The sequence below is a fragment of the Fundulus heteroclitus genome, chromosome 2, assembly GCF_011125445.2.
Source record: "Fundulus heteroclitus isolate FHET01 chromosome 2, MU-UCD_Fhet_4.1, whole genome shotgun sequence".
NCBI lineage: Eukaryota > Metazoa > Chordata > Actinopteri > Cyprinodontiformes > Fundulidae > Fundulus > Fundulus heteroclitus.
This window is the reverse complement of record NC_046362.1, coordinates 22641922-22655766: the sequence shown is the minus strand read 5'-3', so window position 1 is coordinate 22655766 and position 13845 is coordinate 22641922. Positions and strand designations below refer to the sequence as shown.

The 13845-nt window shown below is 42.6% G+C and overlaps 1 protein-coding gene across 3 annotated transcripts in view; it reads right to left on the bottom strand.

Annotated features, from left to right (window-relative positions):
* The window catches only part of itpr2 (inositol 1,4,5-trisphosphate receptor, type 2), a 96217-nt gene that overhangs the window by 19461 nt on the left and 62911 nt on the right, over nt 1-13845 (bottom strand). For 2 of the 3 annotated variants that reach the window (XM_012876033.3, XM_036151131.1), the window contains 12 exons: nt 13243-13496; nt 12949-13149; nt 10287-10397; nt 9962-10057; nt 9757-9876; nt 8490-8606; nt 8220-8412; nt 8011-8136; nt 5519-5694; nt 5262-5426; nt 5013-5190; nt 2971-3060 (listed from right to left, as the gene is read on the bottom strand). In XM_012876033.3, coding sequence (XP_012731487.2) covers nt 2971-3060; nt 5013-5190; nt 5262-5426; nt 5519-5694; nt 8011-8136; nt 8220-8412; nt 8490-8606; nt 9757-9876; nt 9962-10057; nt 10287-10397; nt 12949-13149; nt 13243-13496 — 1827 coding nt within the window. The remainder of the gene's footprint in view (nt 1-2970; nt 3061-5012; nt 5191-5261; nt 5427-5518; nt 5695-8010; nt 8137-8219; nt 8413-8489; nt 8607-9756; nt 9877-9961; nt 10058-10286; nt 10398-12948; nt 13150-13242; nt 13497-13845) is intronic. The other variant, XM_021323347.2, reaches the window with a different exon arrangement.

The window sequence follows — 13845 nt, the reverse complement described above, 5'->3', positions numbered from 1 at the left end:
GAGGAGCCAGGTGGCCAATGGTAACTCTGGAGGAGCTGCAGAGATCCACAAATAAGTTGGGAGAATCTGTTGACATATTGACTTTAGTAGTTGTGCACTCCAAAAACCTGGGCCCAAATGTAAAAAGAGTCTCAGAGTCCTCTCAGAGCGCTCCTATCTTCCTACCTAAGAGTCTTAGCTTAAGAGTGATTCAGCTGCTGAAACCGACTGAGTAACGAGACGAAAGATTGGCCCCGTTGCTAGTTGGGACGCTGTCTTTTAAGAGCTGTGATTGGTTGATACAAGAAACAAACAAAAAAACAACCCAAATGCGCTCCTACGAATAAATGGAGAGAAATTAACCCATTAGACTTGATTAAGAAATGTCTGACATGATGATGAAACATTAGCAAAGTTAAATAATCGTCACACAGCATCACAATGTTTCAATGTACCTTACTTACATCCTCCTCATCATTTTGATTTACTTATGTTTACTCAGCAATAATTTTACTACTTCGTTTGTTATTAATGTGTATTCAGCTGCCAGTATTTTACTATGATTGCATGTTTGTATAAAGTTGTTGTATTTGGCAAAACAATCAACATAAAATGTAAAAAAAAAAGGTGAAAAAAAACGAGAGGAGCAGTTCCTCTGTCCACACAGCTCTGGGAGGAGAATAGAGGAGCGCTGAAAGGTAAATCCGTCCCTGGATCACGGCGCAAATAGGCCGACTTTGAAGCACAAAGCAGCAGATCAATGCGTCTTTTTCTCTGCGCGTCTTGGTGCTTTTACGCAGCAGCCTGAAAAGTGAGAAGCACTCTGTGCACCAATCAAAAGCCAGAGAGGAGATGACATCACTCAAGCAAACCTCTGGACCATTTAAGCTACTGACATCATCATGTAATACAGAAGATACTTTCTCACCTCTTATCTGGTCTAGAAAGTGTTTTTATGAATACAATTTTATTTTTCCATTTCTTCTAAAATGTTTATTGAGAGCATTTCTGTAGATTATAAAAAAATTCCCCTGTACTATATTTTTTACACATTTCTCCAGTATTCATGATTATTCAAAATTTTCCTATTATTTATTTATCCTCAGTAAAATTACGTTAGCAGCTCCTTTAACCCTTCAGAGCGGTGGAACTAATTAATTTCTCCCTCTTTGTATGATAAAGTTGATCTTATCTACATATTAATAATTGTATAATTGATAAAGTTTATGTGCTCATTTCCTCCACTGTTTAGGTGGTGGATCAGCCAGACAGCTCTCTCTGTTTCCACCATCTTCCCTGCTAAAGACTCTTAGGCTTGCTAAAAGTCCTCCTCACTTATCCTGACATTTTTTCACTGTAGGAGCTCTCTTAATGCCTAAGATGCTTTGTGAATAACTTTTATCCTACCGACATAAAATTCTAAGAAAAATCTTAGAATTCAGGAAGTTCTGAGATTTTTCCTAAAACGACGTCACTAGGGATTACTTTTAGTCTTGGAAGTCTTTGTCAATACGAGCACAGTAATGTAGAGGACAGGAGTAGTTGAACCGTTCAACACACAGAATTTTTTGAGGCAGGAAGGTAACATTGCACATCTCACTGAACACACAATCCCCAGAGAGAAACATGGTGGTGGCAGCATCATGCTATGGGGACACCAGGGTTTCCCCCCAGCGTATTATAAGCCTGGCGGGCTGCCAGGCCAAGCGTCGTTTGTCTATTTGAAATGCCTCGATGTCTAAGAGCGACGTTAAAGTTCCCGCCTGGGAGCTAATAACAGCTAGCTAATGCGCTAGCTGTTATTAGCTCGACGCCAGGACAACAACATTTTCTGGGGGAACCCCAGGGATACTTTTTCCTTAAGGGACAGAAAAGTTAGTAAGAGTTGATTAAAAGAAGGATGGAGCTGGGACGACACATGCCGTTTGGACTGGAGCAGGAGCTCTACATGCAGACAACACTGGTGCTGAATGGAGCCGTCTGGAGTTTGAGTCCTGATGTTGAGTCCTTTGCTGCTGTATGACTCCCTCCTTTCTGAAGTGGAGCCAACAGTGGCACAAAATCTTTGGTTGGTTGGTTGGTTGGTTGGTTGGTTGGATGGTTGGATGGTTGGATGGATGGATGGATGGATGGATGGATGGATGGATGGATGGATGGATGGATGGATGGATGGATGGATGGATGGATGGAACACAGGGCGATCCAGAAAGAAAACAGTTAAAAGCTGCCAAAAAGCCACTTCCAGCCGGCCAACAACTCTAAAGGTCTGCACAGAGCTACAATGGAATGGTTTAGATACGTTTTTGGTAAATTATCTTTTAAACTGTGAATTACTTTCTGCCATCTCACAACTACGCACAACATTGCTCTGGTCTGTTACGTTAAATCCCAGTGAAACACGCTGACATTTCATGGCCGTAAAGTGAAAAAATTTGAGAAGGTTAAAGGAGGTATAAATATTTTAGCACAGCCCTGTAGCCACTTCTCCTCATAATTAATTCTGCAAATTATCGATAAAAAAAATTCTATACCTTACTTTATTAACTGCTAGAGTTTAAAACAAGGCCACTATTCACTCACCATGACCTTATCTAAAACCCCTTCCGCCCAGCTGTCACTAATGAGTGACGAGGAAACGAAGCGAGCTATTTTTACGAGGTGTGAAACGCACAAAGACGCTGGAAATGGGTGAAGCCGCGCACAGCATGGGGAAGGATGTGGATGCGATCACGTGCGTGCCCCCGCAGCGCAGGTGATCCGCGGATCCAAGAAGTGTGAGTCACCCCCGCTGCCTCATCAGGTTTCTCTGTGTGCACGCTTTGGTGCGGGGTCTGTGAGCGTGCCACTGCGCGCTTGTGCGAATAACCTTTCTACGGCTGGAAATGTCAACCTACGAGCCACTAAAACGGCTCGACTGTGACTCTCCTAATGGGCGCGATGAAAAACATACTAAAAAAAGTAAAAAGCAGTGATCTGACAGTAAATCTTTACCGGGAAGGGATTTGGAAGCCGACGACGCAGGGCAGCTGTCTTTCGCAGACGAACCTGCGGACTCGTCGTCGCACAGCAGTTCTGGTCTCCCTGAAAACAAAACGTGAACTAGTGTTACACTCTGCTGTTCAATTAAAAAAAACTGTCTGGAGAAGTTTCCTCAAAACACCGCACAGTTTATTCTAGTCATTAAAAGCAGGAAGAAGAGATGTAGCGAGACATTATGTAAACTGAGGCAGCAGCTGTTAGGTGGGCGAGCGAAGAGCTGCTACAAAAACAAAACCTGAACAAATCTTTTTTTTTTTTTTTTTTTTACGTGCGCAAAGCCCTGATCAGGAATCCAGAGAGGAGTGCCGCTGAGAGGCAGTCAGGTCAGGCGGACTGACTGACAGAGAACCATCGACCCCAGCCAGGGCGTCTGCTCTGTGAACCTTTCGCTATTTTTCCTCGACAGAAAAAACAAGAGATAAGAGTCAGGGGAGGAAGAAGAGAAAGTTGGACAGTAAGTTTAAGAGGCAGAGCTTCACAGCTGCAGTGTGGATGGAGTGCTCCTCAGCTTTCCTGAAGCTCTGGCTGTTCCTCAACTCAGCCCTCAGCTAACTAACAGACAGACAGACAGACAGACAGACAGACAGACAGACAGACGTGAGCCCAGCGAGTTACATAAGCCAGCCCCGCTCTGCTGTGTCTGCTCTCCTCTGTTCAGCTAAACACAGGATGGCACGGCCACCAGGTTATGCAACAGGTGCACATGTGCGCGCAGGCTGTCTTCCTGTTCGTTCGTCAGCTCGTTAACACACCCACACAATCTCCCCGCTTTTATCACAACATGCGGCGCTGGATCTATATACAGCCTACTGTACGCATTCTGTGCAGTTTATGTGTTTATGAAAGCACAAACGTGCAGCGCTGGTTTGAGGAATTGTACATGAGAAAAGATGATGGCTCTAAACAGAACCACGCGTAGAAAAATTACCACTGGAATTAGAAAAAAAATGCATGGGGAAATAATTCAGTTTGAGGCTAAAAGTACATTAAAACTAAATTAATATTACGGTACAAGGTGTTGGGATTTTGTTAATTTCTCAACCATCATATGAAAAAAAAAAACATAAAATAAGTTGTAGAACCAATAACCTGGTTGCATAAGTGTGTATATCATTAAATTAACACCTTGTCAAAACCAGTTTTGATTTAGATAAGGCATCAAGTCTTATTTGGTAGAATCCATTAGCATGTTATATCTTGACTTGGGTAATTTACCAACTCCAGCTGGCAAAGATTCTCCAAACCTACGAGATTCGGAGAATTTCTCTTTTACCGAGCCCTCGTTAGGCGAGAGCAAAGTATTTCTGATTGGTTTAATTCTGGACTCTCGCCACGCCACCCTAAAGCTTTAGTTCTCGTGCTGGCGAAGCCACTTGTTAGCTAATTTGGATGTATGCATTGGGTCATTATCAAACTGAAATATAAAATCCTTTATTTAAAACTTCCAAGCTGACATTTAAAGATTTGGGGCCAAATTTCAAACGATCCCCAATGTCATCCCCTTTTATAAAACACTGGTAGTAACCCTGCAGCATCAATCTGCTGCCACCATGTTTCAGAATAGAGAGGGGATTATGTGCACACAAAAAATAAAAACACCTTTTAGTCTCTTGGTCAACATATTTGGGTTTGGTTTTATTAGACCATAACTCATCCAAGAACAAGGTTTTAGAAGAATTTTGGCCAGGCTCTGGTGTTTTTTTATTGGAGGAAAATGTTTTGCAGTCCTACTCCATAGAAATACTCAGAGTAAATAAAAAAATAAAAAATAAATCTTTGCACAATAGTATTCTTCTTATGCAACCTGTTTGCAAATGTTTTTTTAGAAAAATATACAAATGATGCCAATGTCAGCAAAATTTAACTAAGACAGATAAGCTTTATTTTAGGTCTAGCAGATTCACTTTAATTAATGGCAGACATAAGATAAAGAAGGGCCATTTCATCTATTTTCAGCTTTTAAACTATTAGGGCGTGCCCCTAAAAAGTCTCACCGAGCAAGGGGTCCACCTCCATCCGGAAGTCGTTCTTGAAGAACATGAAGCCGATGATGGAGAAAAAGTAGACGAGGAATAGGGCAAGAATCGCCGTCAAGATAATGGAGCGGCCATTCCTCGTCACGCTTTTTATGACGTTCAGCAGCGTCTCCTCTCTGAACACCAGGTCGATCAGCTGAAAAAGAAAATCCACATCAGTAGGAACCCTAACGGTCATTGAAATCTAGACAAATGTGAAGTTCTTACCAAAATGCTGTAGAAGAACTCGTGAACGAAGAGGCCCAGGACACAGATGAAGGCGTAACTCAAATGGCAGACAAAGACCAAGTCCATCACAACTGCTTTGTAGCCTCGAACAAATGTTCCCTGGTTGCCCACAAAACTTACAAGGAACACTAACTTGTTGAAAAGCTGTAAAAAAAATAAAATAAAAATGTAACGTAAGAGGGCACATGGCGGATCCCCACCCCAACAAAGCCCGGGTCATAGCATCCTCTACTTACATTGAAAGAGCCCAGCAAAAACAGAGCTGGCTTGAGGCCCATAGTGTAAATGGCTCGGAGAATCAGAGAGACGAGGAAGGACACGATGCCCCACTGCTTGGGCAGGACAGGAAGAAGGAAGGTGGAGACCCCCAGTGCCACCCAGAGTAAGATATTCCAGAACGGGGACAAGGTGCCTGGATAAAAAGAAAAAAAATATTTGATGAATAAATAAATAAAACAAAAGGATCAACGTGCTCCGAGGCGTGGCGGCTCGCAGATAAATTATTCAGCCGAGCTCAGAGCTTAACTTGGCACACCGCGGTGAAGGCAACACTTAAACGTGTCAAACAACAGTCCAGGGGGAAATTACTGCTCAAAACAACCGTCTCTTCAGCAGATTACAGGGTAAACAAACCAATGAGGCTCAGGGTTCTCTAGGAAACTGCAAAGCGTCAAAGCGGAACTGAGAACAACGACTCTAAAGAAATAACCTTGTTTGATCAACTACACAGTACCCGTTTAAGGCAAATGTGGATATTTTGTCGATGCACTGAGAACGTTTGCAGAAATGGGGCAGGGGCCGCTGTTTGAAAAGGTAATCAGGTGTAAGTGTTGAGTCATCTCATGGTTTATTATAGTTCAAAGAGCCAGGCCTTAATCTAATCCTTTAAGGGAGTCTAGATCCGTCGTTCTCTAGGCTTTCTAAAGCTCTTAGTAAAAAGAGATCACTTCATTTTCAAGAGCCATGGACATGACCTGCTTCCAGGTTTGTTGTCTAAACAATGAGAATAAAAGGACCGTCGGCACCACAAACTATAACTAAAAGAAAAGCAAATCTCAAGCAAATCTTGAAAGTTTTTGATCAGGACCAGATTACAAGGAAGCGACTCATTGGAAGCAAAGCTTAGAGACACTGGGTGTGAACTGGTTATATCCTGCAAAGACATTTATTGTAAATTTACAAACAATGGCCTTTCATACGGCCGTTTTCTCTAATATGAATTCATTAACAATGATTCATAATGAATTATTTTAATATTAATTACATTTCAGGATGAAGATGAGCAGAGACAATGCAACACCAAGCCCTCGGCCAATAAAGTCCAAATTGTTCTGCATCAGAAGGTAGCACCAGAACCACTACTGGTTATTATTTATTTCGGTGTTAAAACTCAAAAGTAGGGAATACTTTTTTTTTCTCCACCAACAATGCAGAGCTGAATGAAACCAACTCTTTTGGCTTATAACGATGCATGACTGGACTCAAAGCATTTAAATGCAGGAAGTTAAAGGAGTTGGTGCTGTAATTCACATAAAGTATGCAGAGCTATTTATTGTCTCATTTCTGGCGGGTTTTTACTCCATACACTGGGCTGAGCCACCGTCTCCAAGTTAAATTGTGTTAACATAAGAAATTTGCTCAGTAAAAAGTGTGAACGGTGTTTTTCCACGGAATACAAAAAAATCTTCAGATAAAGTTTGTTGAACAGCCGTGAAAAACAAAAAAAAAAAAAGAATAAAAAGAAATAAATGTTGACTTTAAATATGCTAACTGCTGTTTCTGTGACATTTCAAATGTCTTATGCCAGCACAAGATGGTATTCTCTTTGTAGTTTTGGCTAAAAGTTAGCACACATCATTCATCATTAACATGACTCATAACACATCTAAGGTTTTGATTATTTTTTCATTTCTTCAGGGTGGTGTGCTAATACAAATTAAAACTTCAATGACTTTTATAAGCAGAATGTGCTGTTTTTGTGGATTTTCTCTAAATCTCAGGTTTATACATAAGTGCTCAAATAGGTGTATATTCCCTATAGTTTGGGTCAGATAATTAAAATTTGGTTAAATAGGATGTGAAAGCAGAATTCAAGTTCAAAAATACTGTATTTATCCAAGGGGGAAATTAAATGAGCAATGATCCCAAACACTCAAAAAAAAAAAAAAAAAAAAAAAAAAAAAAAAAAAAAAAAAATAAAGCAGGAAAACCCAAAGCTATTGGGAGGAAACCCACCTCCATCGATTGAAAATGTACGCACTATACCCAAAAGTCAGCTTTGTGTCATGAAACCAAAACAATTAAACAAGCTTCAACATTTCTGATTAAAAAAAAAAAAAAAGTGAAATATCCAGGTCAGGAGCTTTTTATCTGGTTTTTCTCTGCAACATGCTGACATTTAATCAAATATCAGGGGGGTTTGCATGTATATGTTTGAATCTGCATGTACAATATTAACCTTGACCTTTCCATTACAGAAAATCTGAAATAAATCTAACTGATGCACCAAATTCTTCCTTTCAAAAAAAAAAAAAACACTGAAGATGTTTGTCGCCTGACCACTCCACCCTGGAAACACTAAAACGTCAACGGATTCATTAAAAGCACATATTTTATGACATTCCTGGCGACCGTTAATGGATGGAAAACTACTGACCGGCACCTCCGTGTGCTGGGCTTTATCACAGACTGATTTATGGTGACAACTCAAGAATAAACAACGTTTTACCCTCATCTCCATCGTCTCCGAATGGGTAAAAAGTAGCCACAGTGAGGTTGAGCACACAGGCCAGGTAGAAGGAGATGCTCCCCCAAAGAGACATGTGTCGCGAGAACCAGAAGAGAGGCTTATTCTCTGTGCAAAGCAGAACAGAAACAAAGCTTAGGTTGCTCCTTCAGACATGATGGATGCGACGGTCACTATTTAAAAGCTCTTACCGCGGATCTTCTTCTGCCACCTCATGCCGTTGTAGAGGTTGTCGAACTGCTGGAAGAAGTCGTTCACCTTGCTGCCCTGGTCGTCCCTCTCGGTGGTGGTGAACACGCAGGTCTTTGCCTCCTCGGTGAGGTACTCGCAGATGTTCGGCACCGGAAACACGATCTTCTCCATGCTGCGATCATGGCGTACAATCTGAGGAGAGAGAGGCTGATTTGCTTCAAAAGAGTTCAAGTGCTTTGTGGTCGGATCGGGATGAAGTCGGGGTCTACCTCTATCTGCGCCGTGTGCTTGGCGTAGTACGACAGCGCGGCGTCCTTCACCTCATCCAGGGCGGGTGCCAAACTCGGTCGGAGGCACTGCTGCAAGATCTTGTTGTGTCTGGCCAGCTAAGAATAATAATAATAAAAAAAAAACAGCATTATACAAGGAAACGCATGTATAACGTATGGAATATTTTAATTCTCTTTTCTAAAAAGATTGGGGTGATATGTGAAGCATTGAAAAAAACTCTGCAATAGAATTTCATAAAGACACAAAAACTGGACATTTTTAATTATTGCAAAAAATCGTTTTCAATTATTTTAAAACAGATTTTTTTTTAAAAGCATAACTAGACTTGGTACAGACGCATAACTGGGTTATTTTACCTTAGATTCAGAGGTCAACCACTTAACAAAAAAACTGTTTTGCAAAGTGAGTGATTAAAACATTAATACATTAGCATTTTAAAAAGATGGTTTCTGTATGAGAAAAAAAAAAAACTATCCAAACCAACCCCACCCTATTAAAAAAAAGGCTAATTTCTCCACTAAACCTAATAAATAGCAGTGCCGTTTATTGAAATAATTTGGCTACTTGGGTTTAAATCGTCCTTTACATTACGGTAAATAAAAATCGAGACTTTGACAGAGAAAGTGGCAACTAATACTTTTACTGATTTTCACATTCTAACTTAATGAGAAGAATAAATATGTTCCCATAATTATTACATACAGTTGATTAGACCCATAGTAACATTGACAACAAATAGATAGTTTGTAAATTATACAATAAAACATATTCAAACGTTGTGTGGATTTAACAAAAGGTAACAATAACAATAAGCTAACATAATTTAAATAATTTAACCCTTGGTGTTTTTAGGGAAACAACTTTTGGCAGATTAGTGTAGCAAAGATGAATTCTCTGTAGAATGACCCTGTGTGCCACTTCTTCAATAGAATAAAAACCCTCAGAAGTAAAAGTTGCGTGAATATTTAAAGTAAATGGCTTCCTGTTTCTTTAATAAAATTAAATCCTCTGTCTGGAGCTCGGATGAACCGCGGCAGAATAGAGGACCTGCTAGACTTGGCCTACTGCTTCTCACTAACGTGCAGCACCGTCACATCATGAGGCCTATTTTTAGAGTCAAAGGGGTTTAGTGGAAAGGTCCTCCATCGTTAATATTGCACTGGAGCAAACGGCCCCCAGGTCAGCGGAGGGTCAGACAGAGACAGGAAAAGTCACAGACAAACAATCTCTGGCTTTATTGATAACCTGAAGGGCCAGGATGTAAATGTTGTGCCCGACGTCTCTGGCTTTGATCCGATCCCCGGCGCTTTCCATGCCCTCCTCAGCCCCCAAGCCCTGAGCGTAGGCTTCCTTCATCACGTCCACCTAGAAAGCAAAGTTTGGAAGAGTTTGTTGGTCGTCATGCGGGAGAGACGATCTTTAATCTGTGTTGACGAACACAAACACCCACCAGCTCAGTGGGCCTCATCTTGTAGAGAATCTTCTCTGCGTTCTCGCTGTCATGGCGGCTCTCCATGATGGCCAGCAGGAGCTTGGAAGCGGCGTTCTGCGTAAAAAAAAAAAAAAAAAAGTGTCCCAGAAGCACAGCTTTTAATTTTTTCATTTGAGAAGCAGGCACAAACGGCTCAATCTTTGTCCTACTTTCACCCAAGTCAAAACCATTTCCATCTCATTAATAATAGCTCTGCTAAGGAACAGAACAAACCCATTTAAACACCAACAACTGCGGCTCATAATATAAGAGTCATCCTCAGGGGCTGAGACCAGCTTCTCACCTTGAGGTCCAGCACCAGGTCCAGGTGATTCTCCCCCAGGGGGTTGATGGAGTTCACAATCAGCGCTATGATAATGTCGATGCCATTGGACTCGTGCTTTGCTATGCACGTCTGCAGGAGAGGAACACGAGCAGTTAAAGATGAGCCTAAAACCTGAATTTACTATTGAAAAGGCAATTGCACTTAGCACTTACAAGGAGTATAAAGATGAATCTCAATACATTTTGGCTTATCCTTGAAAAAGTATTTCATTTCATAGCCTACACATTAATGGGGAAGATGGATGAGTTGACAGGTGTCCAGCAAAAAAAGTCATCGACGACCTCCACTCAGATGGGGAAGCCGCAGAAGATCATTGTTCAAGAAGCTGGCTCCTCACAGAGTGCCGTTCCCAAGCGTATTAATAGAAAGTTAAGTGTAAGGAAAACATGAGGTAGGAAAAAAATGCTCAGAGCCGCTGTCGTGCAAAGTGCAGCAAAGGGTTTGCAGCAGAATCACAAAGTGTGAACTGCAGCTGGCGTCGGCGGTTCAAGAGCCACAACACTGAGGATTATCCCAGGACGTGAGCTCCAGCCGCCGTATTCCTTCAGTTACGCCTTTGCTCATTCAGGAGCAACGTCTGAAATGCGTCGCCTGGACTGGGGAGAAAAAGGACAGGACTGCTGTTCAGAGCTCCAAAGTTTTCTCTTCAGGTGTCTTTTGAAGCCTAGGTCCCCGAGTCTGGAGGTGTTGAGTTCAATCACAGAAGGGGCCAAAACCCCAACATGGACTATGTTCAAATGGTATAAATGTTCATACGCATGAATAAAACCCCTTCAAAGGAGCTTTTCTGCGCTCTTCAGCTCCTTTTGTCAGAAGAGCATGCTTTGCCTCGTGTCTTTGCAGCAAATTCATTGCTGTTCGGCAGAGATTACAAGCTGTGGAAACTGTCGGAACACTTTGGAGATGCGGCTCATTAAGAAAGCGTATGCGCACCGTCTTGCTCGTTTTCATTTTCACACAAGTATGCGCCACCAAACGCAGAGCATCTGAGCTCGGAGGCACAGTTAGGCATTATTTAGGGGGCGAAGAGGGAAAAACTACGCAGGACCCACAGTCATTCTTTGCCTTCAGCGTGCTGTAAACACCGCAGTGCTATGAGCGACGTTCGCTCTGCTCTCATCAAAACCAAACGGCTTTTAAAATAGTTCCAGATTCTTATTTTTTACACATCAAAGTGAGCGACGGGCTGCGTGGTCTTTGTTGTCACTACTCGGCAACGTAGAAAGTTTCCTTGCTGGATCTGAATCGTCCACGAGGGGCGAGCATAACTTGTGCACCTCTGTCCTGAGCAATCGCTGCAGAGCGCAATTACTGACGGGAAACAAATAAGAAATAGGTGAAAATATCTCACAGGCTGAGTTCAATTGTGGAAATGGCCCGTCTGTCTAGGGCAAAACTGGAGAGGTACTGCTTGAGGTCCTGTGTGAAGTCTCCATAGTTTGAGCCGTGTGATCTGCTGGTGTCAGTCTAGTGTGTTTTGTTAAGTCCAAAGTCAGCACGCCTGTCTAGCAGGAAATCTTCGAGCACTTCATGATTCTCTCTGCTGACAAGCTTTATGGAAGTGCCGATTTAATTTTCCGGCAGGATTCTGCCCACACAGCTAAAGGTACCAATACAAGCTTTAAAGGCATACTATGCAACATTTTTCAGTTAATTAATGTGCTCCATACCGTTTTGGATGATTAAATGAGTCATTTCAGGTCGAACAAAGGTTTTCTCGGCCGCCCTGGTGGTCTGTGGGGGAAATAACTCACTTGCAATTGCAGGAGCCCTCGGCCCGCACCCACAGGCTCAGAAGTCTCGTGTAAGACCACGAGAGTCCGTCTTGCTTTACGGCGAGAACTCCATGTGTTTTTGCCCTGCCATTCACTATATGCACGCGCAAAAGCAACAACAAAGAACCGCGTGTTAACGTCAAATAAATATGCAAGTTTTTTTATTATTATTATTTTTATTTTATTTTTTTTAATGTTGTCGAGGCGGTAGCGTGAGTTTGGCGAGGCGGCCGCAGCGGCCGCCAAGATAGCAGGAAACCCTGATGTTCATGTTAGTCAGTTTGTACTGCCGTTCTTTCGACTTTTCATTGCGTTCGCCTGTCTTGACGGAGAAACCAGAACAGCTGAGCATCTTTACGACAGTGCACTTTTACTTTCGCCCTCTGGGGGGAGCCTCGCTGGAAAATCAACCCCGGTTGCATAGTATACCTTTAATGGCCACGCTTGATCGGACAGCAGACTGGCCCAAACTAAACCCTGAAGAGTATCAATGGAGGATTGTCGAGAGGATTGTCAGAGGCACCAGAGCCAACGAGGCAGATGAGCCGAAGGCTGCTGTCAAAGTAACCCGGCCTCTCTTAACACTTAGGCAGCGGCGCACGCTGATCGCCTCCACTTTGACGCAGCAACTTGTGCAAAAAGAGCCCCAACCAACTATAGAGTGCACATACTGCAGAAGACATAGGCATACTTTTTAGTAGGCCGACATAAATTTTTTTAACTAACTCCTAATTTTCTGCAGAAATTAAATAAATAAATAAATGCCTGAAAATATCCTTCTGTGCTACACAACTACATAACATAGAGGTTTTGCTTTTTCGGTCACCAACGCGCTGAGGTCGCACCTGATTTTCATGGCAGGGCCCTTGGCAGTACTCCGTGATGGTCTCTAGGGTTTGGCGCACCAGGTCCACGTTGTTCTCGTTGATGTAAAGTCCCAGCAGCCCCAGACCTCCGGTGGTGCTCCCACAAATGCAGTCCAAAAACTGAAGGGTCTCGCACACCAGATTGTAGTTGGTCTTATTGTGCTGATGGCGGAGGAAGTTCTGGAGACGGAGACACAAAGCTCTAAGTTTAGAACCTCAGCTGTTTTCTTAAAAAAAGGTACGGACGGTTTGTTCCCCGACTGCGTTCGGCACCTGCAGGTCTGAATTGTGGTTTTCACAGAGCAGCTGGAGGTATCGCAGGACGGGATTCATGATGGTGATCGACCAGCTCATCGCAGGTTCCTCCTCAGGCTCTTCAGCGCTGGCTGCCTCACTGGTCTGGCCAAAATACTCAGGGTCAGGATCCAGTTCGTTCCTGTAGGAGGAGATGGCCTTTGACGTGGCTGACGAGGCCTCCTTCAGCTGCCCTCGCATGTCATCCTTAATGTAAAGGGTCGAGTCTTTCTCTGCAAAGCAATGACAAGATTGCAGAGAAGCACTTTTGGCAGCAGAAGACTTTATGTGGCGTGATTTAGGTGAACAACGACAAAACGGCAATAATAAAAGAAGTATAGAAGCAGCCTTTTGACAAGTGAGGCATAATTAAGTGGGGTTCGGTGGCATGAAACCACCAAATCTAGACACAATGAGCTTTTGTAAAATCTTGTGGCATGGGGTGGTGTCACACGGCCTTTTGACATGTGACTGCATGAACTGGGAATAACAGTCACCAGAGCGACCAAAATCATTCTGGATTTATCCACCACTGCTTTATTAAAAAAAAAAAAAAAAAAATTACACACACACACACACAAC